Genomic DNA, 24,881 nt, shown 5'->3' with positions numbered 1-24,881 from the left:
GTCCTGCCTTCTGTTCACACAGGGCACGTTCCGGGACTGATCCCAGCAATGTTACTAGGTCCCCATCCCAAAAAAGTGTGTGCGTACACACTAGGGTTCGGCCGGAAAAAATATTTTTCGATTAATCGTTTTTTAAAATGTGGTCGATTCGATATAGATTCTCAAAAGCCAAGAATCAATCTTATTTCCCTATGCATTTCCGCAAACATTGTACATAATATCTGATTGATGTTAATCTTATTACTAGTCTTCTCCACTAGATGCCATCCTCTTATTTACCTAGCGCATTGTTTCAGCGGGGATCCTGTCATTCATTCTGTGCTGAACATGGTTGATGCAGTGGCGCCTTTCAGCTTGAAAGACGTTTCGCACAGTTGAATGAACCCGATCGGACCAGTGCTGCATGGTCACAAAAGTTTATCATTTGCAAGCGTTTTCAAGCCTAGCCAATTTAAGCGTTACTTTAAATCCAAGTGTATACAAAAACCACGGGGGCTATAAAAAAGTATCTTTGATTGTGTAAGCATGAATGCGACCATCTCAGGTATATTACCTCTGTCTAGTGACCGAAGCTGGCGAGTTTGTGATCGTGAGACCCGCGTTAAACAAGGCGTGAGGACCTCAAAGTGACATTGCTTCCTAATATGAACGGGTAAAATATAAGTAAAGAGTTGAAAAGAATAGCCTAATCAAATTTGAGGTCGTGATAAAACAGAGTCAGATAAGTTTAATTGGAACTAAATTACTTTGCCATGCGGAAAAGACAGTATACTGCAGTATACACGCAGAGACCTTCACCATATCGGATACCGCCATTGGACCGATTTAGACGGGCTTACATATGTATGTATGGATGTATTTATGGATGTTTTAAAGGTTCACAGTATAGCAGTTTTTATTTTCTGAAGTATTTAACATGACTGCATGACACTTTTTTTATATTTAATACTGTAGAGCTGCTTGCTTTAAAGCAATCTATTGTATAAAGTAACAATTACTGTATTTGTGCTGCATTACTATCCTAACTACAGGGTTAAATTAAATGAGCACTAAAACTGCAGGAAAAGCAAATAAAACAACCTTTATAGTGCTAGTGAATAGAACAGGATTCAGCTTAGATAACTATAGCTAAGAGCTGTGACAGATGCACAGAAAACCTGCACTAAATCAATAAATCTGGTTCCTATTTCAACAGAACGGGTTTCCTTGGAATGCTTATCACAATCCAACAGGCATTGAATTACTTTTAACCGGTGGTGTGTTGGCCTGGAAACAACAGTGTTCTCTCTGTGTTTAGGGAGGACGAGCCTCTGAGAAAAACACATTTTAATACCACAGTAACTGCACTGAGGTGTGGATGATGGTGTATATCAATGGTATGACACAGCAGGAAATGAGATGCATCTTAAACTTGCTTTGGTTTAGTTGCAGTTGCAGAGCTGCAAAGTGAAGCTAATGCATACAACGTTGGCATTGCAGACCATCTTCACCAGTTCACATACTGTACACACCATAAACCATGCATAAGAGGACTTAAGAGAAGTTTCAATATCCTTTCCTTATGACAGCCTGATTACCATGGTAACACCTGAAAGTTATACCATTAGCTAGATTCACCACTATTTGTCAACATTAAAGACACCAAGACAACAACAAAAAAAACTTTCTTAAACATATTAGTTTGGGTCATCAGTTTAAGGGTTCAGTTAGGGTTCAAGTGGATCAGGATGGCTGACTAGATTACTAGTTTTTCTAGATTGTTTGAATTAGATTTACTTTTGCAGTAGTTAATATATACTGTACTTGTGATGATGCAACTACATTGCATCCTAACTATGCAAGACAAAAACAACAAGCAATACTTTATATATATATATATATATATATATATATATATATATATATATATATATATATATATATATATATATATATATATATATATATATATATATATATATATATATATATATATACAGTGCAATGCATAAGTGAATACACCCATGCTAAAGTTGACTAAAAAGAGGAATAAAAAATCATATTTTGGAAATTGAACTTAATGCCTTAATTTAAAAAATTAGGAAAAATCCAACCTTTAAGGACACCAATTTTCTTTGTGAATGAATAATGTATCGTAAATAAATAAATGTTCTTCCTTAAAATACATGGTGCATAAGTGAGTACACCCCTATGTTAAATTCCCATAGAGGCAGGCAGATTTTTATTTTTAAGTATTTTTAAGTATTTTTTTTTAGGATACTATGCATCCTGATAAAGGCTTTGGAATTAAAATAGCCCCACATCATCACATAGCCTTCACCATACCTAGAGATTGGCATGGGGTACTTTCCATAAGATCATCTCTCAATGCAAATCAAACTAGCTTTTAGGCTAACTGAAATAAAACCATGCCAATCTCTAGGTATGGTGAAGGCTATGTGATGATGTGGGGCTATTTTAATTCCAAAGGCCAAGGGAACTTTATCAGGATGCATAGTATCCTAAAAAAAAATACTTAAAAATACTTAAAAATAAAAATCTGCCTGCCTCTATGGGAATTTAACATAGGGGTGTACTCACTTATGCACCATGTATTTTAAGGAAGAACATTTATTTATTTACGATACATTATTCATTCACAAAGAAAATTGGTGTCCTTAAAGGTTGGATTTTTCCAAATTTTTTAAATTAAGGCATTAAGTTCAATTTCCAAAATATGATTTTTTATTCCTCTTTTTAGTCAACTTTAGCATGGGTGTATTCACTTATGCATTGCACTGTATGTATATATATATATATATATATATATATATATATATATATATATATATATATATATATATATATATATATATATACATATTTTACATTATTACAGCACCTCTCTCCCCTATCTGGCTCGAACATGCTGTTTTCGATGAAGCCACTCCTTCAGAAATACGAAATGTGCTGTGATTGGTTAGCTGGCCCAGTGTGTTGTGATTGGCACTGCATTGGGACATTTCAAGCCCGGCCCATACCATAACCGCGAGTTTCATCTGCTCAGGTGTAAATATTAAGGATGGTGTCAATTTCAAACCAATTCAAACCTGATTCAGACATAAGATTGTTAACAAACAAAGGGTTGTCCAGAACAGATTTCATGCACAAACTTTGCAAGCACGGGTTTCACAGGATGTTTCAGAGTGGTATTCTTTGTGGGTTTTTTTTTTTTTTTTTTAAGCGAGAGCTTACAAACAATACAGTGAACACTACATCAATACTACGTTGGCTAGCAGGTGAGCAGAGGCAAAGCTTTGCCCTTTGTTTACATCTTAGCAACTACAAATAATAAGACATACAAGCTGTGATCCAAAAACAACAGATTGTCCATTTCAGATGAAGATTTTGTGCGTAGCCTGTATTGTGCTCATCTTAGGTTCTGGAAGCTGTTCTCCATAAAATGTGCCGCACAAAGATAAACGTTGGGGTTATAATGTTTAGGAACAGTGTTAAAAATACATGAAGGGGTGGACAAAACAGCATCTCTTTGACATACCGACAACACAAATGCAGCTCAGCCAGGCCTCGTCCCCTTTTTTGCATATTCAGTTGGCGGGGATTATTTAAATGAGTAACATTATGACATCACAATGTCCCGAAAAAACGCGTTGTAGTCCAAACAAGTCGTTCTTGTAGCTGCATTTAAAAATCTCAGTTGCCTTCCATTATATCTGAACTATGTTTGATTAGAAATATTACTCAAAGCAAAATAATATTTGCAAAGTATTTGACAGCATATCTAAAAGATGTTTGAGGGTAAAGATGTCTTGTTGTACACTGAACTGTGGGTTGATCTGTTAAATATCTTTTCTTTTTTTTTCTTTTTTTTCTTTAAATATCTGGGGGTTTTTTGAACATCAATTTAAAATCTAGTTTTGTTTTGACTGAGACTTTTGTCTGCGTAAACAAGACACTGATTGTAGTTGCTGTCATATCCCCCAAAGTCTTTCTCTCACACACACAGAAACACAAGTTCATGCACTGGCAGGCAGTGTAGAGTATTCTCTTCCTCAACCAGCTGTGTAACACGCCTCAACAAGCAAAGCATTTAACATAAGGAAAATATGACATGGAAAATGAAAGGAAAATCATATTTCACTGAGGCATTTTTTACAAAACAGACTAAAACAGGTTTTATTGTTACACTCAATTAAATGAAAAGAAATCCCACTTTCTACATATTATGCCGTTTTACAAAGTCTTGATTTTGCTTTTGGGGTCTACTAGAATAGGTTTTCATGCTTGAATAATGTTCAAAATACACATTAGCCAGGAGCTGCTACTGCGTTATGTTAACTCGACCCGTCCTCATACACGTAATTTTTCTGATGACTACTTCGCAAATCTCGTAGTTCAACGCGAAATTCGCAAAACACTTGCTCTAGAAAGATGGGTCAGTACCCAGTTTTTTTTGGACCAGCTTGCTCCTCAGAATCACAACCTGTCTGTATGAATAAATATTGATGTATACATTTCTAGCCGTCTAGCCAATCAGAGCACAGTAAGCTCGCGGAGAGGAGGGATTTAGAGAGACTGATTCATCCGACGAGTCGTTTGAGAATCACTGAAAAATTGCACTTTAAATTTTAAAGCAGAAGTTAAAATGATTAAATTAAAAAAGATAAAAACACAAAATGTTAACATGTATAAGGTATGAGGAACACATTCACTCATCTTATCATAGTAATTATATTACATAGGCCACTGAGGGCTCGACAATAAGGACTAACCTGTCACGGTTCATAGATCCAATGTCTCTCTCTCGTCCTGTGCTTTGTTTGTTTACATGTGTGTGAGCGCGTGAGTGGGTGTGTCCGGCTTGTTATTACTGATCAGCGATCCAGCTGCAATCACTCATCATCAGCTGCAGCCCATCTCATCAACAATATATAAACTCATCACTTTCTCATCTCCCCTGTCAGATCGTTGTATGAAGTCCTCGTGTTGTGTCTGATCCTGTTCCTGTTCATCGTCTCCTATCTGAGTCCCTGTGTTCCGGTCACCGTCTTGTGGATATCGTTTCATGTCAGGAGTTTGTCGGCACTTCAGAGCACCCTGCACTTCTGTCTACACACCGTGTCTGGCCATCAAAGTCCCTGCGCCACAGCCTGCATCATCTCGGACTTTCTTCATCATCATCATCATCACTTTATCCAAATAAAGAGTTTTTACTTGCATACTGTTTCCTCGATTGTGTTATGACATAACCAGCGTGAAAGACACTTGGGCCAGTTGACGGAACTATCACTTTCCTGATCGGAATTGATAATTTGCGCATTTTTAAGCCTTGCCAATTTAAATATTCAAGTGCACGTACATGCGAAAGTACCCGCATCTCTGTTTGGTACTCAGTTTGAGAGCTTAGTGTGATAAGTTTTGTGTGCGCAGCAACACACATCCAAAAGCGCACACCCAGAACGCCGCATCTCACATTCACGCAAATACTCTTTCACGTCTTCCTGAGCTTGCACAGACATATTCACACAAAATTATGTCAAATTGCCTTGTCGAGTATCATCATAAATATAGTCGGTTAAACATTAAACGTTAACATGTGAGATATGTGTGTGTGTGACAGTATATTGGGTCCATGCAGCTCTTAATGAGACAGCAGCCTGTCTAAAAAAACAAAACACAGAAAATATTCGCTCACTGATCTTTACTGAATAACTGTAATACGGGTTAATCTATTATACAGTGAAGACTATGCAGTGATATTTTACATTTGATTAATATTTCTGTACCCAACCTGAAAATCTACATGAAAAACCTGAAAAGAACTGTTTATTTCATTTGTATATGTTTGATCTGTTGGATTTATTTATTGCTCGTAATTTGATTATTTGTTCTTAGTTTATTACTGACTGCCTGTAACAATATTTAAAATTTTAGACTAGTAGTTTTTGGTGTCATAACATTATTTATTACATGGATCAAAAACAACTGAAACAATACCTAGACCAATTTTCTTTTATTTTTTTATTTATTACTTTTTTTGTTGTAGGGCAAGCCAAAATTTGAACCACTGGCCTGACTGGGCCAGTAGAAAAAATATCACACTTGTTGTCAGGCTATGCAAAATGGAAATATCCGCGGGACTTTCTAATACTCACAGATGAGGATATAACCATAAAATGTAAGTCATGCATTGAGCAAAACATGTCTCAAAAGTATTAAACAGCACACGCATCAATCAAAGCAGGTCGTGGTAAACGCTTACTGTAGTTTGAAGCACTCAAAGTAGGCCTATTCTCATGTTTCGGACTTGGGTCATGCACCTTTCCCGCAGCAGCTTATTCTGTGTCCTCTGCTATTTTCTATATATGTTTTATCCAGTGCTCGAAGTGGGCCAGTACCAGTACCGGCACTTCTACTTTTTAATCTGTAGTGTACCCTCACTTTTTGTTGTGTACCGGTGTGAATTTCGAACTTCTAATTATTACCCCCCTCGTTGAAGTCAGTACTAGTGGTGGGGGAAAAAAATCGATTCTGTTCAGTATCGCGATATTTTGCGCATGCAATTATATAGATACAGTAACGCAAAGTATTGCACTATTTAATTATAAAATTATCTGTTTTACTTTCGGGTTTTCTCCATTGGTTTTCTCGAAGTTTACTCTGATAATTTACATTTGCGTATTACATCTACAAGGTGGCGCTTGTTGCGGTGCTTTGTTGTCGTGCGTTCAACAGCAAAGTGAAAATGGCTTCACCATCACAATCGGTTGTACACGACGCTCCGTCTTCTTTCAAATCGAAAGTGTGGGTACATTTCTGGGAGCTCACCATTCATGTGAGAGGTCTCCTATTCAGAGAATAATTATGTCCTGTCCTGTAATGAGGTCCTGTGTCCTGAATGTTCAAGGACAAAGTTTTTGCATTACCCTCCTAAGTTTTTGCACTTCAGTTAATGTGTAGAAGATAATGTTCACAGAATTAAATGTGACATTTGAAGTGAGTTGAGTAGTCTTATTTTCCTATTTTTTTGTAATGCCTTTGAATAATATGGGGGACATGAATCGCAGAATCGAATCTTGATTCCAGAGCCTAGTTTCAAATCAGTTCTTTGTTTTTCGACACCCAAAGCACCAGCTCTGAACCAGGAAAAGTAGTTCTTAAGTATCACCAAAACATTGCTGGGCTAGAAGTAAGAACCGTTTGCGTCAGGGGCTGGGGGCGGGGTTACCGTGACCAACAAGATGAACAGAAACTTGTGACCGCCATTTTTTAAATAGCAGCTAATTGAGCTAATAGCACCTCGATTGTAATCTCCATCTATGCATGTTACGGCGAGCTGCACGAACGTGTTGGATTCGCCGTGTTTGGATGCCGATGTCAGGTTCGCAAAGCCATGAGCGTCAATAGTAACCCAACGACCGCCACTGTTGATGGAAGGCTTGTTGGAGATGCATCGGAGTGGTGCGGCCCGATCAGAGCTGCTGGAGTGTTTGGAGAGCATACGACTCCTTGTGCTTTTGGATCGATTTCGCAGTGCTTCAATGTCATGTGCCGATTGGTCTGCGAGAAGCCGATGCATCTCGAACAATCCTGGTGTGTTTGGCGCTACTGCGCAAGCGTTGCTGGTCAACATGAGATGTATACTCATGACGTAAGATCTGGCTCTGTGGCGGCTCTGTAGCCTGTGGAAAGGCAAACTGGTTCTTAGAAGGCTCATCAGTCGAACCAACTACAAACTGGCAATAGCTCTGAACTAGCACCCGGTTCATGCTGGTGGAAAAGGGGTAATAGAGAATTACTCCCTTTGGAGTGGACTTTGTGCTTTGTAACTTTACAGACCTTTTTCATGCTCAAACAGCAAAATTACAACAAAAAAACTTTTTTAAAAGGAATGGGAAAGACCTTAGGTTGGGAAACAAACTCGAGGTCTTCTGTATATATCACACTATAATGAGCCAATGCAAATGTACATCAAAAGAGCAATGTGCTGACCTTCATGATATAATATCTATCTATATTAGACTCTAAACTTGTGAGGCAGGCAGGGGTCTTCATGTGAAGAGATAGTGAGACCTCGGAAGTGAAACATTACAGGAAATCAGACTGTGTCAAGGGGTGCTATGCAAATCCTAACCACATATTTTTTTTATTTTTTTTGGTAATTTTCTTTTCTGATCCAGCTGCATCCTGCCCGGGCAGCAGTGCAAAGAAATTATAGACTAAGGTGATTAAGCTTATGTCAATATTAACCAGATTGTGTTGTAAGATTTTTGGCTACTTTATAACTGAGTCATTACACACACAAAAACTGGTGCAAACTTGAGACATAAAAGAACTTCACAGAATTAATCTGATCTTATTCAAAACTGAAACTACACACAGCCTTTTAAAAGCCTTTGAGGCTTTATAAAATTGACTGATAATTAGGTCAGAAACATTTGTACCAATTGCAATAATGTGATGTTTCAAAGCATCATAGAGACAGCAGTTTCCAAGGTAAATCAACCTCACTTAAAGGTGGTATCAGTGATTTCAGGCCCAAAAATATTTTTATCACATTCATCTAATCTTTCCTAACGATCCGCTAGCTGCCCGCCCCATAAGCATGCCGTCAAAAAAACGCGTCTCTGTAGGCAGCCTAGGCTCTGAGATCTGCACACAAAAACAAATGGTTTAGCCAAACACTCAAAACCAAAACAAATAGTGTTCCAACCAATCACCGACAGGGGGATATAAGCTAAAGTCTTGATTTTCATCGGATTAATAGTGGCTCTATAAAATGGTATTTCCCTTTAAACAGCTCATATACACCCATGATAAACTACCTAAAACTGACATGAAGTCAGAGAACATTTAGTATTGGTGTGACTGGAAAAAGATACTAGACACCAACTCCCAAACCAAATTCACTGAACAGTCAGTGCTATTGCTGAGTGAAGAACCTCAGAAATGTACATGTGCTTGGTTAAGCTAAAAGTTGTGTGTACTAATAACACAACATGACAAATATGTATGGGTGTAAACAATACACTCATGTCACGAATCACGATTTGGTACAATACATTGATTACACGATACTGAACTCATGATACGATAAATGTAGTCTTGACTAAAATTGTACATTTGGTATTACATTGGGGCGGACTTGAATAGGCCTGGACTTAGCAATGGTGACACCAGAATAGAAATATTCATGATTCTGAAGATTAAAATACAGAATATTGTTAGACACTAGGGGTTTTAACGATTAATCAACAATCGATTAATTGTCGAAAATACATTTAATCTATAAAACTAAGCAGGTTCATGCACGTGCTCAACAAGAGAACAATATTGTAATAAAACATTGTGAATGATTTGGGTTTGCACACCCTCATGTTGTTGGCAGTAGACGCATATTGCAGCATAAAGGCTAACGATTAATCGATCGTTAATTTGAACGACGATCGATCATGGGAATTTATGTAAACTGACATCCCTATTAGACAAATATGCTTGCACTCTGTCACTGACTACATATATTTAAAATAATGTAGGTTTCTTTTTACTGGTAAAATCAGAAATTGGCATTATCAGGACCCACAAATATTCCCCCATTGCACCCCCATTAAACAATACATTATATTCAGCATTATAGTAGTTTACTCTACTGTCACTGAAACTCTGTAAACGTTCATTTTTTTTTTCATTCAGTACACCTGCACTTTGCGCCATTCCAGCGCATTCAGATGATCAATGCAATCTACCACAGTTCTAATCACAAAGCAGGTCAAAATGACTATTCCAAAACATAAAAGGGTTAGTTCACCCAAAAATGAAAATTTACTCAACCATGTTGTTCTTGCCACACGTTTGAATGTCCGTGTTTACTACAGTATAAGCATTGATTAGCAAATCTGTTCATCATATAGACTAAAGCAATCGTGTCTCTTCAGAAGACTTGGATTAAACCGCTCGATTGATTATTTGTACGATGCCTTTATGACCTTTTTTTGGATCCTTTAAGTTTTAGGAAAATTGACTTCAAATGGAGGGACAGAAATCTCTCAGGATTCATAAAAACAAAACCTTCCTTTTTATTTTGGAGGATGACAAAAATCTTATAGGCTTAAAATAGGGGTGTAACGATACATTGATATGGATTGATACATCGATCAAATGACTAACAGCGTATGAAACAGCGTAAAAATCGATATATATATTTTATTTATTTTTTTGACACTCTCATAGTAGCCACATCTACAAGCAATCTGTCAACTGTCCTAACACAACGCATTCTCTTTTAAACTGTAAATCGTTAATCGTGATGTAGCAACCTAGCGGTACTTTTATCAACGGCAGCCAGAAACTGACACAGACAACAACGTCATGTGGGTGTGGAGTGGAAGTATTTTGGATGTGCAAATTTTAGAGACCACAGACGACTGAAAGACTTTCTTCACTGTACACCAGAAAACTCATCGCCTTTCCATTCTGACATTGAAATAGGCTATTCTCACGTAGTTCATGCAAACCTCGAAGGAGTTTTTTTTTTGTGTGTGTGTTTATATCTGTAACAATGGACGTAGTGTCTGTGACGTCACCTGTAGGTTTCTGAAGAGCATTTTTGAAGCCCAAAGTGGGCGGAGCAGGCCGTTTACATCTTGGCAGCGCGTAACTCCCGGATAACCGAAAATTGGCAAAGAGGTAGGATTAGCTGAGGTGACGTGACGGCTAACAGACAGCAGACAAACTGTTAGTAGTGTAAACTTATTAAAAAACTTGATCCTAAAGAATTTTATTAAAGGTACAATATGCAAGAATTTTTTGCCGCTAGAGGGCGCTACATTCCAAACAACAACAATGGCGTAGCTTGATGACGATGTGAAGGAGCGTGGAATGATGGGAACTGTCGTTTTAAACTCCACCGTGGATGTAAATCAGTCAGACGGGAATCGAAAAATCATGTTCATGGATGAGGTTAAGTTTTATTTTTATAATGACATGCTTTTTGTGGCAACCCCCTCGCCACAAAAAGCATGTCATTATAAAAATAAAACTAAAAGCGTGGTTCAGCACGGTCTGTAATGGGAGAAAGAAGAGACGAGCAAGTAGGTCAAGTGCAAATGACGAACACCTGTGTCTTATTGCAGTGATCGGCGGAGAGACCGCTTATAAGCCGCGCGCTGGAACGAGAGAGAGACTGGAGAGAAAATTGGACGCAGAGAAAGAAAACCGGTGGATCCGAGCTCTCATTTTTGAACTGTTTTGTGCCTTCGCGGTTGCCACGGTGAATGCGCGTTGTGCACGACTTTTGTTTGTTTTGTTTTATTTTAATAAAGTACGAGTCCCAATCACGCCGACCCGTCTTCTTCCTTCCCGACTCTTGAACCTCATCACACTTTTATTTCATTAAAATGAATTAACCGCAAGAAAAGTAAGGTTTAATACTAAATTGGCTATCATAGATGTTACTGTATATGTCGAATTCATTGTTGTGATAACGCGGCGCAGTTTTACGTGTTCTAAACAATTGTTGTAAAAGTACATTCGAACATACCCACATCATTTGCCAAAATACTGATTAATCTTTATGTATAACACATGCTATATTTATTTACATGGCCATAAACACCAGACGTGATAAACAATGTCAATAAACTAAACACAAATCTAAAGCAATAATACTTCCCTTACATAAACATAACTATTACCGAATGCTACATTTGGAAAATATAAAATTAAGCATGCTTTGTCGACAGAACCAGCTGCAATCGGTAAAGAATAATTGTGTTCCATAACGACTGCACGAAACAAGCTAACGTTTGTGGCTTGATAGACGCTACAACTACAACTTCCGCATTTGTCCAGGACTCCACGCAGTACGAGCAGAAACCGAGGGTAACGCGGATATGACGCAATTGACTGGCGACTCCCAGCTCACCCCTGCTCTAACGCCCCGTTTCCTTGGTTAAAAATCGCAATTTTCTCACGATTTAAAAATAGTTGGAAACATTTGGGATATTGTAAGTAATCAACTTAACAAAATATATAATACTGGCCTTGAGATTATGGGATATTTTAATGCAAAATTCTTACATATTGTACCTTTAATTACAGGCCGATCTCGAATCTACCTTTTCTGTCAAAGATAGGCTACTAGAAAAGGCAGTATCCTCACAACTATGTTCCTTTTTGTGCAAGGACTTCCAGTCAGGATTTAGACTGTATCATAGTACTGAGACTGCTCTCATTAGAGCAGGGGTGTCCAAATTCAGTCCTGGAGGGCCACTGTCCAGCAGAGTTTAGCTCCAACCCCAATTAAACACACCTGAACCAGATAATCAGACCCTCCAGGACTGAGTTTGGACACCCCTGCATTAGAGTAACAACTGATTTGTTCTTATCATCCGATCGTGGTTGTATCTCTAGTATTACTGGATCTTAGTGCTGCATTTGATACTATCGACCACAACATTCTTTTGAATAGACTCTTAGTATGAATATGTTAGCCTTAAAGGGATAGTTCACCCAAAAATGAAAATTCTATCATCATTTACTCACCCTCAGGTTGTTCCAAACCTGTATGAGTTTCTTTGTTCTGCTGAACACAAAGGAAGATATTTGGAAGAATGTTTGTAACCAAACAGATCTCGGTCCCCATTGACTACCATAGTATATATTTTTCCTACTATGGAAGTCAATGAGGACCGAGATCTGTTTGATTACAAACATTCTTCCAAATATCTTCCTTTGTGTTCAGCAGAAGAAAAACTCATACAGGTTTGGAACAACTTGAGGGTGAGTAAATGATGACAGAATTTTCATTTTTGGGTGAACTATCCCTTTAAGGTTATGAATAAGCTGGTGTGTTCCAAAACAATGAAGAAATTCGCATTTGGGAAATTTGAGCATTCATAACTTACTGTCTTTCATTTCCGCCAAAATGGATCACGGATTTTTATGACATCACCACGGATTTCAGCTTCTCATCACATCTTTTGTCCAATCAAATGCTCTCTAGAATCTAAAGTGTCCCGCCCCCTATGCTATAAATACCACCTGGCCAAAGTGACCTTGGCTGTACCTGTATGTTCGGTAGTAAACCCATGTTCAGTGTCAGCTGCTCATGCTCATCAGTTCTCTCAGCACAAAATGTCTCAGTTCAGTGAACTGTTGGAGTTACTGGAGTAACAAACTCTGGGATATTGATTTATTTCGAGTCGGAGGGACTGTCAGGCACGTCCAAAAGCGAGTAACTTTAGAAAACTGCGGATTAGCGCTGACTCAAGACACGAACTGATTTGAACGATTCAGTTTGATTTGGTGAACTGGTTGGACCGGTTCACTAAAAAGAACTGGTTCAAAAGAACGATTCGTTCACGAACCGGACATCACTACCGTTGACACATCACGGAGCAATATGGGTTGGAGATGTGAGTTTGATTGCTCAAACGCTCAAGTTTTATTCCGTTTTCCAACTGTGCATTGGTTAAAGGGATACTCCACTTTTTTCGGAAATAAGCTCATTTTACAACTCCCCCAGAGTTAAACAGATGAGTTTTACCGTTTTAGAATCCATTCAGCCGAACTCCGGGTCTGACGGTACCACTTTTAGCATAGCTTAGCACAGATCATTGATTCTGATGAGTCCAGTAGCATTTCTTTCAAAATGACCAAAGAGTTTCAACATTTTTCCTATTTAAAACTTGACTCTTCTGTAGTTAAACCGTGTACTAAGATCGACGGAAAATGAAAAGTTGAGATTTTCTAAGCCTATATGGCTAGGAACTACTCTCATTCCAGCGTAATAATCAAGGAACTGTGCGGCTGTACCATGAGTGCAGCAGGCGTAATGATATGACGCAGCGCCTGAAAATAGTCCCCAGCTCGGTAACTTCTTCCAACGTGACCGGGACTAAGTTTGTCTAACCTATTAGACCTATTTTCAGGCGCTGCGTCATATCATTACGCCTGCTGCACTCATGGTACAGCCGCACAGTTCCTTGATTATTACGCCGGAATGAGAGTAGTTCCTAGTCATATAGGCTTAGAAAATCGCAACTTTTCATTTTCCGTCGATCTTAGTACACGGTTTAACTACAGAAGAGTCAAGTTTTAAATAGGAAAAATATTGAAACTCTTTGGTCATTTTGAAAGAAATGCTACTGGACTCATCAGAATCAATGATCTGTGCTAAGCTATGCTAAAAGTGGTACCGTCAGACCCGGAGTTCGGCTGAATGGATTCTAAAACGGTAAAACTCAACTGTTTAACTCTGGGGGAGATGTAAAATGAGCATATTTCCGAAAAAAGTGGAGTATCCCTTTAAGAATGAAATGGCTAGAATTTATTAACACCTACTATTGAATCCAACGTATCATCAGCGCACGGATTCCCTTCCATGGTGCTGTCAAGTACAACTTGCAGTCTGTGAGGTAACCTAAACGCTATTGGCTATTTGAAAAGGGGGAGGGGACATTCAAAATGTCCCGCTTAGCTTCCTGTTTCAGTGGAAATTACGTTAACGCATCATACAAAGCTGCGCGTTTCAAGGCACTTCAGTGGGCCTTTAATAATGCAGCAATGTTGTTTTGTTCTCATTTTTAATAGTAAACCTGTTTTATTTCAAGTTGTTTCTCGTTATGACTTCAAAAATGCAGTGATGACTGTAATTACTTTCTATCATGAAAAATAAAATTAAGTGCAAGATGTGCAGCGCCAATTTACACGCCATATATAGCATTATAACGAGAACAGGATGGTCATAGAATGTTTTATATTCTCTGTGCTTTACTTGCCTTTGTTTCAGCGTGCTGTAGGGAAGACTGCATCCAGAGTTCCCTTTTTAAACCATGTAAAAACTGTAAAAAACAAGCACGCTCAAGTTCACATGTGCATTCACGTCCTTTTGTGCATATGCAAGTTGTAATGTTACATTTGTGTTATGTATCTAGGATATCTGATTATTAATCTCATAGGATGTCATAGAAACGGCCTTCAGTTTACTGGAGATCATTTACTTAAAGCTTTATCTCAAGCAGCTATTCCTTTTAGATGTTTCTTAGATGTGAACATTGATGCATCATAATATAGCAGTGTTATTTTTTCTAGTCATATGGTCATGGTTTCATAGACATGTTTTCATGTCATATTTTTATTTGTCAACATTCATTTTCATAACAGTCTTAAACGCATTGAAAGTTTTCTGTTTTCAGTTGAAAACAGGTGTTGTGTAAGCAGCCCCTAAGTTAATAATAACTAATGATTTTTACAACGGAAATTAATCAATTGAAAACTTACTTAAGGTAGACAATGACTTTCTTCTTGAGCTGTTGTACAGCCAAAACAATCTTTGTTGCATTAATTTCCTATTATCACTGTAAAGCTGCTTTGAAACAATCTGTAATGTAAAAAGCGCTATATAAATTAAGGTGACTTGACTTGACATGACATATCCCATTTCTTTTTTGTAATATAGCCTATATTGTGACACAATATATCAATTGTATGCACAATATTACACTCCAATAGTTAATTTTTCACTTGTTCTCCAACACTCCCTATGCATTTATCTTCATCTCTATCTCTCTTCCACACATCCTCTCCAAAGGCCCAGATGTCCTTTGCCTTCTGACCCACTGCAACACAATCCCAGTCCCTGATTATCCTATATTAAATGAACCAGATCACTCCACCAAAATATCATGAACAAAGTCTAACAGAGCTGTGCAAGTGATGTGCATGCTAACTTCACTGAAAATCCCAGATAAATGTAGCGACACTGAACAAACATGGCATTGTTATGATTGTATAACTTGAATCAACTAATCAACTAAACTGCAGAAACAGATTTGTTTGCCTGGATGCTTCTTATCAATCCACTTTAGAATGAACACTCAAAGGCAGTGGTTCATGTTCAAAAAATGGGTTGCAGGTCTGTTCTGATGTGGTCTTGGATAGCAGAGAAAAATGTGAAATGCAAATAATAAAAATAATCGGTAACAGTTTATTTTAATGGTCCCTTTTGAACATTCTGTTGACTATAAGTAACTTTGCATGCAACTACATGTCAACTAACTCTCATTAGAGAGTTAGTAAACTGTCTGCTTAATATCTGCTCTTTATTGTGATGCTCCCCCAACAGACATTCTATTGACTATAAGAAACTTTGCAGCTACATGTCAACTTATTCTAACACTAAGCCTACCAGTCTACTAATACTCTACTAATACTATAATGACTGTTAGTTGATATGTAAGTGCAACGTTACTTATAGTCAACAAAATGTGTAAAGGGACCATCAAAATAAAGTGAAACCAAATAATCTAATAAAACAGATTAATGTAGACTAATGTACTACTAACAACATTTTTGTTGTTAACAAAATCAAAGGTTTAAATCAAGGTAAAACAACATAAAAATTATTGTAAAATCACACCACTGCCCAAATGTACTTTCCTAACAAATATGCAGTATCTAGTATGCTGCCTTACCACAAGTTTAAAGTAAATACAAAGTTTGGGCATATGGTGTCTGGGTTGAGATCTGGACTTTGAGCAGCATAAAAGTTATGCATAAAATTTTACGTACATGTGTCAATGCCAGTAAAAGACTAGCAGCATGTGAGTTTGTCTCATAAAGCACCACTTGCTGATCCATCACAGATTTGGGGCCAGATTTGGGGCCTCTTCCTCTTTGCCGCAGTGGTGTTATGAGAGCAAATTATGGATGCTCAACTGACCTTATTGTGAGATAATTACATAAGACTTCATGATTTTGATACATTCTGAATATGATTAAACTGTCCGAGAGAAAATCTTGTGCATTGCAGGTGACAGTATACGGACAACAAATGACAATGATGCAATTTTAGACAACATGATTTTTAGAACAACAATATTACAAGAGCAAGAGTGTTGATTTGGTTAGGAACAAGGCCACTGGTTATTACAGCCTTGTTGATATATTCAGTATGACAGTATGATAGCGTGTGATATTTTAATTTTATAGAACTGTTCTATAAACAAGTGGCCTAAATAATATTGAGTAAAGTTTCAGACAAATTTTGTTCATTTAGTTAAACAGTGTAGCAAAGATTTCCCCTCTCCTATTTATAGAGTTCTGTAATCACTTCTTGACTCAAGGTTTTCCATTTCCTCACTAGTGAACGAAACCTGCTCCGAAAGCGAGAGAAAACATAGAAGTATAGATTTTGCCATAAATGTCCAAATTTTCAGAGGCCATAGTAAACATGCCTCTCAATCTCCAACATTATGATCAAAATGTTCAACAGCAGAACATGTAACCTGATATCCATTTGGAAAGATTCAGCAATGACTGTTCATTGAGCAACGTGACGCACATGCCCTCTGACACACATACCCAACATGCGCTTCCACAGCTTGTTTCACACTGGTTCACCTCTGGGAAGATGAATGTGTATTTAAAATAGGTCATTTAAGTAGCAGAAATGTGAAGAAATTTTTGAATTTGGAGCTTTCTAGACTGAGAAAAGCCAGAAAATGTATTTTTGGCTTATGTGGATGAAAGACAACAACTCCCAGAATGCACTTGCTTCGCTGCCTTAGGAGGCCACGCCTACCGGTAAGAGTGCGCACTGCAGTTGAAAACAACAAAGCTAGCCTACGTGATGAGTTTGCGAGGGATTTACAGATCGTCCAAAATGTCCGGGATTCGGCTTTTGCGTTCTACAGTCGCCATTCATCATGTTTACTGTGGCGAGCAGGACGAGGCTGACGGCCGCGGGAGAACAGCGCGAGGCCGGTGGCGTCATAACTGAGACGCGCCGGGTCTCCCATCTCTCACGGAGGAGCGGGAATTTTTCTTAGCAATGGTAAAACGCACATCAACCGATCACTTGTTTAGCGTTCATGTAAACACTACATTCAAATTCACCAATCAGAATGAATTCAGTTAGATTGAAAGGTGTGCATGTGAACAATGAATGGCGACCGCAGAAAGCAAAAGCTGAATCCCGGACATTTTGAACGATCTCGCCCGCCGGACAAGTCCGGGAAAAGGAGGATGGTTACTTACTCAGCTTTCTCCTACTAGTCAGCTTTCTCCACAGAACAAGAGCCTGCTAGCTTAGCTTCCACAGAAAGACGGCTGACACTGTGTACATTCTGACTGAGTGAGATCCCACCCTCTATGGGCGGGCTGAAAACATGCGGAACAACACCATCTACTGCCTGTAGTCTTTAGCCTCTGGCCAGAAAATCCTCCGATGACGCAAAATGACGATTTTTGCGTCATCGGAGGATTTTTTCCAGACAAAAAATACATAAATCTCTTGTCTCAGGGGGATATGAGGGTGGAAAGCATGGTAATTCGAAAATACTACAGGTTTTCTACTAATACAAAGCTTAATGCTAAATCCTGAAGTATCCCTTTAAGCTTTCATACAGCATTTGTTGGTACTGCAAATACAGACGAGTAGAGCCCGACTGATTTATCGATTTATATTATATATTAAAATATAATATTCAGAAGTAAACAGTGTAGCTGACTTAATGTTTAGCTGACAAAGTGTTTATGTCAGAATGTTTATTTTTAAACAGTCTTTCAGCTACAACCCTCTAATGTCAGAATGTTTTTAAACCACCAGCTTCTAAGTGCTTCTTTTACCAATATATTTAAAGATACATTTTGCATTTCTAATCCAAACAACGTCAAACTTGGCACTGCACTTACTCATGCCCGTAGCAAGACACCTGTCAAGTTTGAAATCCATCGGACTAACGGTTCGAGAGATATGTGAATAACAGACATACAAACAGACGTTCAGACAGACACACAGACAGACAGACGTTTCTGTAATTTATAGATAGATTATAACACTTTATATAGAGCCATTTTGCATAATGAGTACTTTCATTTTGCTGACTACTTACTTATGTTCAATTACATATTTAAAATCGTATTTAAGTAAAAGTACATAGTTCCATTACGGTATTATTAATTTTACTTTAGTAAAAGATCTGAGTACTTCTTACACCACTGGTAGAGACTAGAGGAAATATTAGACTAATAATAGAAGATAATAAGGTTTTGCCATTGACACTTATTACATCAAGCTATTTTTGATGTTATAAATAAAAAGAGGAAGTCATTAGTGAAGATTAAGCTACAGTATTTAAAATATAATATAGAACAGAACATGCAATGCAAACTAGTTTGGTTCCAGCTCAAATATATAATTCTCATTCTATCATTCACCCTGCCTCCATTACATATCTTTGTCACATCATTATAAAGTGTTTGATCACCACATTTGAGTGATCACTGCAAAAAATGTGTTTAAGTATATATATTATAGGCTATATATACTGTATTCTATATACAGTACTAGTCAAAAGTTTGGACACCCGAATGGGAAAGGGTGTCCAAACTTTTGACTGGTACTATTAATACACAAAGAAAATCAGCCAATATATCGATATCAGACCTTTTTTACTCCCAAATATCGGTATCGGTCCCCAAAAATCCATATTGGTCTGGCTCTACGGACGAGTATTATTCATTCTGTCATGTTTTTCGGGTATTCTCCTCTGACCACTGTCTGTCACGTGTTTTGACTTATGATGGGCAGCATACTCTGCTGCAATGTGACCGTGTTCCTCTCCTACTGTCTCACAGACATATAACATGCTATATATAAGCCTATAAAAGTAATCTTAAATGGATAGTTCACCCAAAAATGAAAATTACCCCATGATTTACTCACCCTCAAGCCATCCTAGGTGTATATGATTTTCTTCTTTCAGAAAAATAGAATCGGAGTTAAAGGTGCCCTAGAATTTGAAATTGAATTTATCTTGGCATAGTTAAATAACAAGAGTTCAGTACATGGACATGACATACAGTGAGTCTCAAACACCATTGTTTTCTCCTTCTTGTTTAAATCTCGTTTTTGAAAAACACCCCTGAAAAATAGCCGAATCTCCACATAACACCGACTGTGACGCAACAGTCGGGATCATTAATATGTATGCCTCCAAAAATTTGCATATGCCAGCCCATGTTCAATGAAAGGCTGTGCAGAGGATGCGAGGACTTTTCATACCCTTCCCACAGAAAATAAATGTCAACAGGCGTGGTTGATGTTTATCTATAATCGGATACCGCAACAGTTTAAATCGAAGTTGTTAGTTTGCTCTGCCCATTTCACCACGGACTGTTTTTCTAACCTGGGACAATATCAAGCAGGCTTCTCTCAGCGTCTCATACTGACGAAGGGGGCAATTTCAACTTTATTCCAGCAAGCGGTAAGTAGTGATTTACTACGGTAGCGATCAACTTCACATCGTTTCTCTTAGTAGGATGAAAATAATCTTACTTAAACTGTGATTAATATATATACAGAAAGCGATCAAAGAACAATCCCTTTCCAATCGCCTAAACTGTCAATCACACAGTGCGAGTTTATCTGGACACTTGCCAAAACTCGTTATGAAATGACGCTGTTACACTGCACAACGAAGCTCTTACTGTACTTACCTCATGTTTGCATTGGTGAAATCATTAGTGAGAGTGCAGAAACTGCGTTGCAATAAGATATTTTTTCACGCGATCAACAGGCTGTCATCTGCTCAATGCTCATCACTGCAACCTTTTATGTGATGGGAATAGATCTAAATACTTAAAAAACTTCTCACGATTCGTTAATCCCGATAGCTGTAATAGTAAAAACGTATAAAAGCTGTAGTAAAAGTTTTCCAGATGTAATGCCAGATATTTCATATGCAAGCATGTCAGCCAATCACAGCAGTGGGCAACAACACTGCAGTCTCACAGCAGACACGCCCCTTCAAACAGAGTGTTCAAATCAGAGGGTAAAATCAGGCAAGGAAATATGCCTTTTATTTCTAAATTATAACAACTTTAGATCTAAAAAACATACTAACATTATAAGGGCACCCCAGGAAACATTATAAAATAATAAAACAATCCATTCTAGGGCACCTTTAAATAAAAAAATGTCCTGGCTCTTCCAAGCTTTATAATGGCAGTGAATGGAGGATATGACTTTGAAGGCCAAAAAAAGTGCACCCATCCCTCATAAAAGTACTCCACACGGCTCCGGGGGTTTAATACAGGGGGGTTATTAAATATCCAAATTTAAAACTTTATCAACTCAAATAACTAGCTCCCGACAGACAGCCGTAGGCATCAAGAGTAACCCTTGACCTGACACATGACGCATTGACGAACGCGGAAGCGCAGAGGATATAGCAAAACAAAACACCAGTCAAGAATTAGAAATCTAAAATGAGAATTTTTAAAGAGAAACGTCGGAGGAGCTTGAGTCTGTTGCCAAACCCTATCTGTTTGAACTCCGAGAGGAATCAAAGCTTACACTACTCCTACATCGCGTCAAATGTTACTCTTTTGGTGCAAGTCGACTTGCGTAGGCTGTCTGCTGTAAGCTAGTTATTTTAGTATATAAAGTTATAAATATGGATATTTTTCTTACAGAAACGCATCGCTTCGCTTCAGAAGGCCTTTATTAACTACATGGAGCCATATGAATTACTTTTATCATGGATGGGTGCATTTTTTTGAGCTTCAAAATATCATCCTTCATTCACTGCCATTATAAAGCTTGGACATTTTTTATATAACTCCAATTGTATTCATCTGAAGAAAAAAGTCATATACACCTAGGAAGGCTTGAAGGTCAGTAAAAATTTTGGGTGAACTATCCCTTAAAAGTTTGAGATATTCCTCTAGTTTTTATTATTTGACGGCCTTTGAAGCTTGAGCAAAAACTCCTAGCAAAGAAGTGTTTTCGTGTATTATTATTTTTTCACAGTGGTGAATGTCATATGGTGACCTCATGATTTTATAGTGAAATTTGTTATTTTTATCTGCGCCGAAACGACTGCCTCGGCATGCAGTGCGAATGCTCTAATAGGCTCGTTTGAGATGCACCTCTCCTCGTCTAAAATTTAGGCGAGAGTAGGCGGCTGCAGTGAGGGGAGGAAGTGCAGCCATGACGGACAGTTCTCTCTTCTCGTAGTGGATAAGACGCCTAACGAGATCAAAGGTGGTTATCGCAGGATTCACACTTATGCACTATGTTGCTAATTGAGTGGTGCAATGGAACTGGAAGTGCTAAAATTATAACTCATTTCCATGCTTTAGCCTACAAAGTGACGTCATACCTGCACTGCATACGCTCTGCTTAGGCATTCAGTGTAAACCGGCCTGAAGTTAGTGATAAACAGTGGCAGCTCACATTCCTTCACATTCCAAGGCATCTTAATTTGTGCTTTGCAGGTGATAAGAGGTATGGCAGGAGTTATTAGTTGTTAAGCTTGCTTGCCTACCTGCAGAGGAGTCGTCGTCATGGTCGGAGCTCGGGTATCCGTCAGGTGTGCTGCGTCCAGACCCGTGAGAGCCGCGGAGCGCCAATGAAGGAGACAGTCTGCCGTCATCCGAGTCCAGATCTCGACTCATGCGGACCCGAGGATTCAGCCGGTGACTCTCCCGGACGTTACTCTTTGGGTTGAGAATGTTTTTTTGCAGGAAGTTTACGTTGAGCTCCACGTCCTCGAACTCGTGGTCACTGTCCTGCGCGCTGTCCCGTTGCTCGGCAACGCACAGAGAGATGTCACGAGGAGATGGGTGTTCTTGCTGAACATCTGGCTTTTTCCGAGGAGGGAGGGGGATGGGCTTACCTGTCTTGCCAACCCGGAGAATATCCCGGGCGAAAGGCTCTACTTCATCTCTGCTGTCTGTCCCGCAAGTATTGTTCTTTGAATCTGCCTTGTTCCAACATTTCTCAATGTCATAACGTTTCTTCTTCTGCGCGATGGTGGTCTGAAGGTAAATCACCTTGAACTTCTCCTCCGACAGAGCCTGCTGTAACACCTTAAGATTGGCTTTGCATTTCTCCAGCTCTGCTTCAATGTCCTCCACCGATTGGAGATTCATCACGGGCACTTCCCCGTCGGGAAACTCATTCCTCCAGTGCTTCTCAAATTCCGCTTGTTCCCACATTGTCCAACAAGAGTAGGGGGGAGGGAAAGTCCTTGAATATGGCTTGTTCCTGCTAAAACAACTTGGGTTCACTGCCTCAAACACCCGTTGTGAAGTAGCGACTGCTCATTTTCCCTTTCTCGCATATCCACTCACACACACACACCACTGATCAGTTTACAACTGAAAAAACTTTCAGCTTCCGCTACATTGAAAAGTCTTGACGTCAGCTGGACACGGAGCCAATCAGATCCATTGGCCGTTTACATTTAAGAAGTGCAAAATCCCAGCCTGTGGTTGCTTTTTTACACAACATTTAAGCCACTCCTGTTGAGTAAATAAGCGTTCGCTTATTGAAAATCAATTCAGTTCAGGTTGACAAACAAATGTACTTTTTAAAATGTAAATACATAAATAAATAAATAAATAAATAAATGTAGCCTATGTAGTTTTTAGATGCTTACAAAATAAGCAATATAAAGTAAAATAACAGTGCACATTGAGTAAACAAGTAATAGTACAAATAAAGTGCAAGTGTAAACATAAAAAAAATGAAATAAACAACTTAATCATAATATTTAACATAACAATAATATTGTTAACATAACACTAACTAAATTGGCCTATATGATAAATGATATGATAATATAAGTATAAAATGTTGGAGTTGGAGCAATAGTAATGATGAGCAAAAGTTTAGTAATAAAGACGGTCGCAAGATGGGTTTCATTGTTTTACAAGCGATTCACTTTTTTGCATTTATTTCATGCAGTCTGCAAGAAAACAGCCTGTATTCGAATTGTTTACAATCTTAAAAATTAAGGGGGTTTTCACCGCAGTGCCTAAGAACCATTTTGGATTCCCCAAAATAACCTTTTAGTGAAAAGGTCTTGGAAGAACCATTTATTTCTTAGTGCGAAGATATAAAAAAATTCTGAAGAACCTTTTTGCTCAAAGAATTTTTTTTTGCAATTGTAAGATGTGTATTGCATCTTAATAATTAATGGACATTATCCTATATTCTGCTCTGCATGCATTACTTTCAAGGTAGTTTGTGGATGGTAAGACATTTATGTCCCAGCTGAGTCTAATTAATGGTCCATTTTCTGTTCAGAGCCTATTTTTCATTCAGATTCCCCTTCTCACCCCGATGTCAATACCAGTAGCAGAGAAGTGCAGGACAAATTTGATATGGGTATCATAGTGTCACTGGAGAACTGGAATGGCCGGGTTCCAGCAGTTCTATGAGAAACTGAAGATGAGAGATGTGTGTCCTGATAGCCGTACGTCACATCGGAGACGGGTAGGGGCACAGGGCTCTACTGCATGGATCAATCCACTTTAGATAGTGTTTGAGGAGCTCGAGGTGCTACTTGGTTTTTTTTTTTATTTTTTTTTATTTTATATTACTAGCAATTTACTTGCAACTAGCACACCATGAATACGTGTTTAATATGTGTGCTCATGCATTAGCACCGGACATTCAAACGCAGTTTCAGCTATACTGTACAGGAATCCATTTGAATAATTCATGAGATTTTGCATCCTTTGATCCCATTCTATGACTATCAACTTCATGCCTTGAAAAATGTATTTGTGTTGGACATTCTGAGGTTAAGCACTATTATATATATATATATATATATTGTATTATATATTATAATTATATATTGTATTATGTATTATATATACTGTATATATATATATATATAGTGTAATGTATATATTAAGCATATAAAGTGCAATCAATGCTAATGCGTTTGTTGCTTTTATTGCTTCGTCTGCTATTTCTGATGTTTTTGATTTCACCTGTCCATCTAAGATACTTGATTTGTATCACTCTGCTATTGCTGACGTTTTAGACGAGCATGCTCCAATTAGGACTAGGTCTGTTC

General features: G+C 38.2%; 1 protein-coding gene across 1 annotated transcript in view; it reads right to left on the bottom strand.

Annotated features, from left to right (window-relative positions):
- abr (ABR activator of RhoGEF and GTPase) overlaps nucleotides 1-23,176 on the bottom strand; it is a 331,053-nt gene extending 307,877 nt beyond the window's left edge. Inside the window, exon 1 of the mRNA XM_084412865.1 lies at nucleotides 22,335-23,176. Within this exon, the coding sequence (XP_084268991.1) occupies nucleotides 22,335-23,007 (673 nt within the window). The 5' untranslated portion in view covers nucleotides 23,008-23,176. The remainder of the gene's footprint in view (nucleotides 1-22,334) is intronic.
- Between the last annotated feature and the right edge of the window lie 1,705 nt (nucleotides 23,177-24,881).

The sequence above is a fragment of the Rutilus rutilus genome (genome assembly GCF_951802725.1).
Source record: "Rutilus rutilus genome assembly, chromosome: 7".
Lineage (NCBI taxonomy): Eukaryota > Metazoa > Chordata > Actinopteri > Cypriniformes > Leuciscidae > Rutilus > Rutilus rutilus.
Note: the sequence above shows the minus strand (reverse complement) of the source record. Positions and strands in the feature narration are given on the sequence as shown.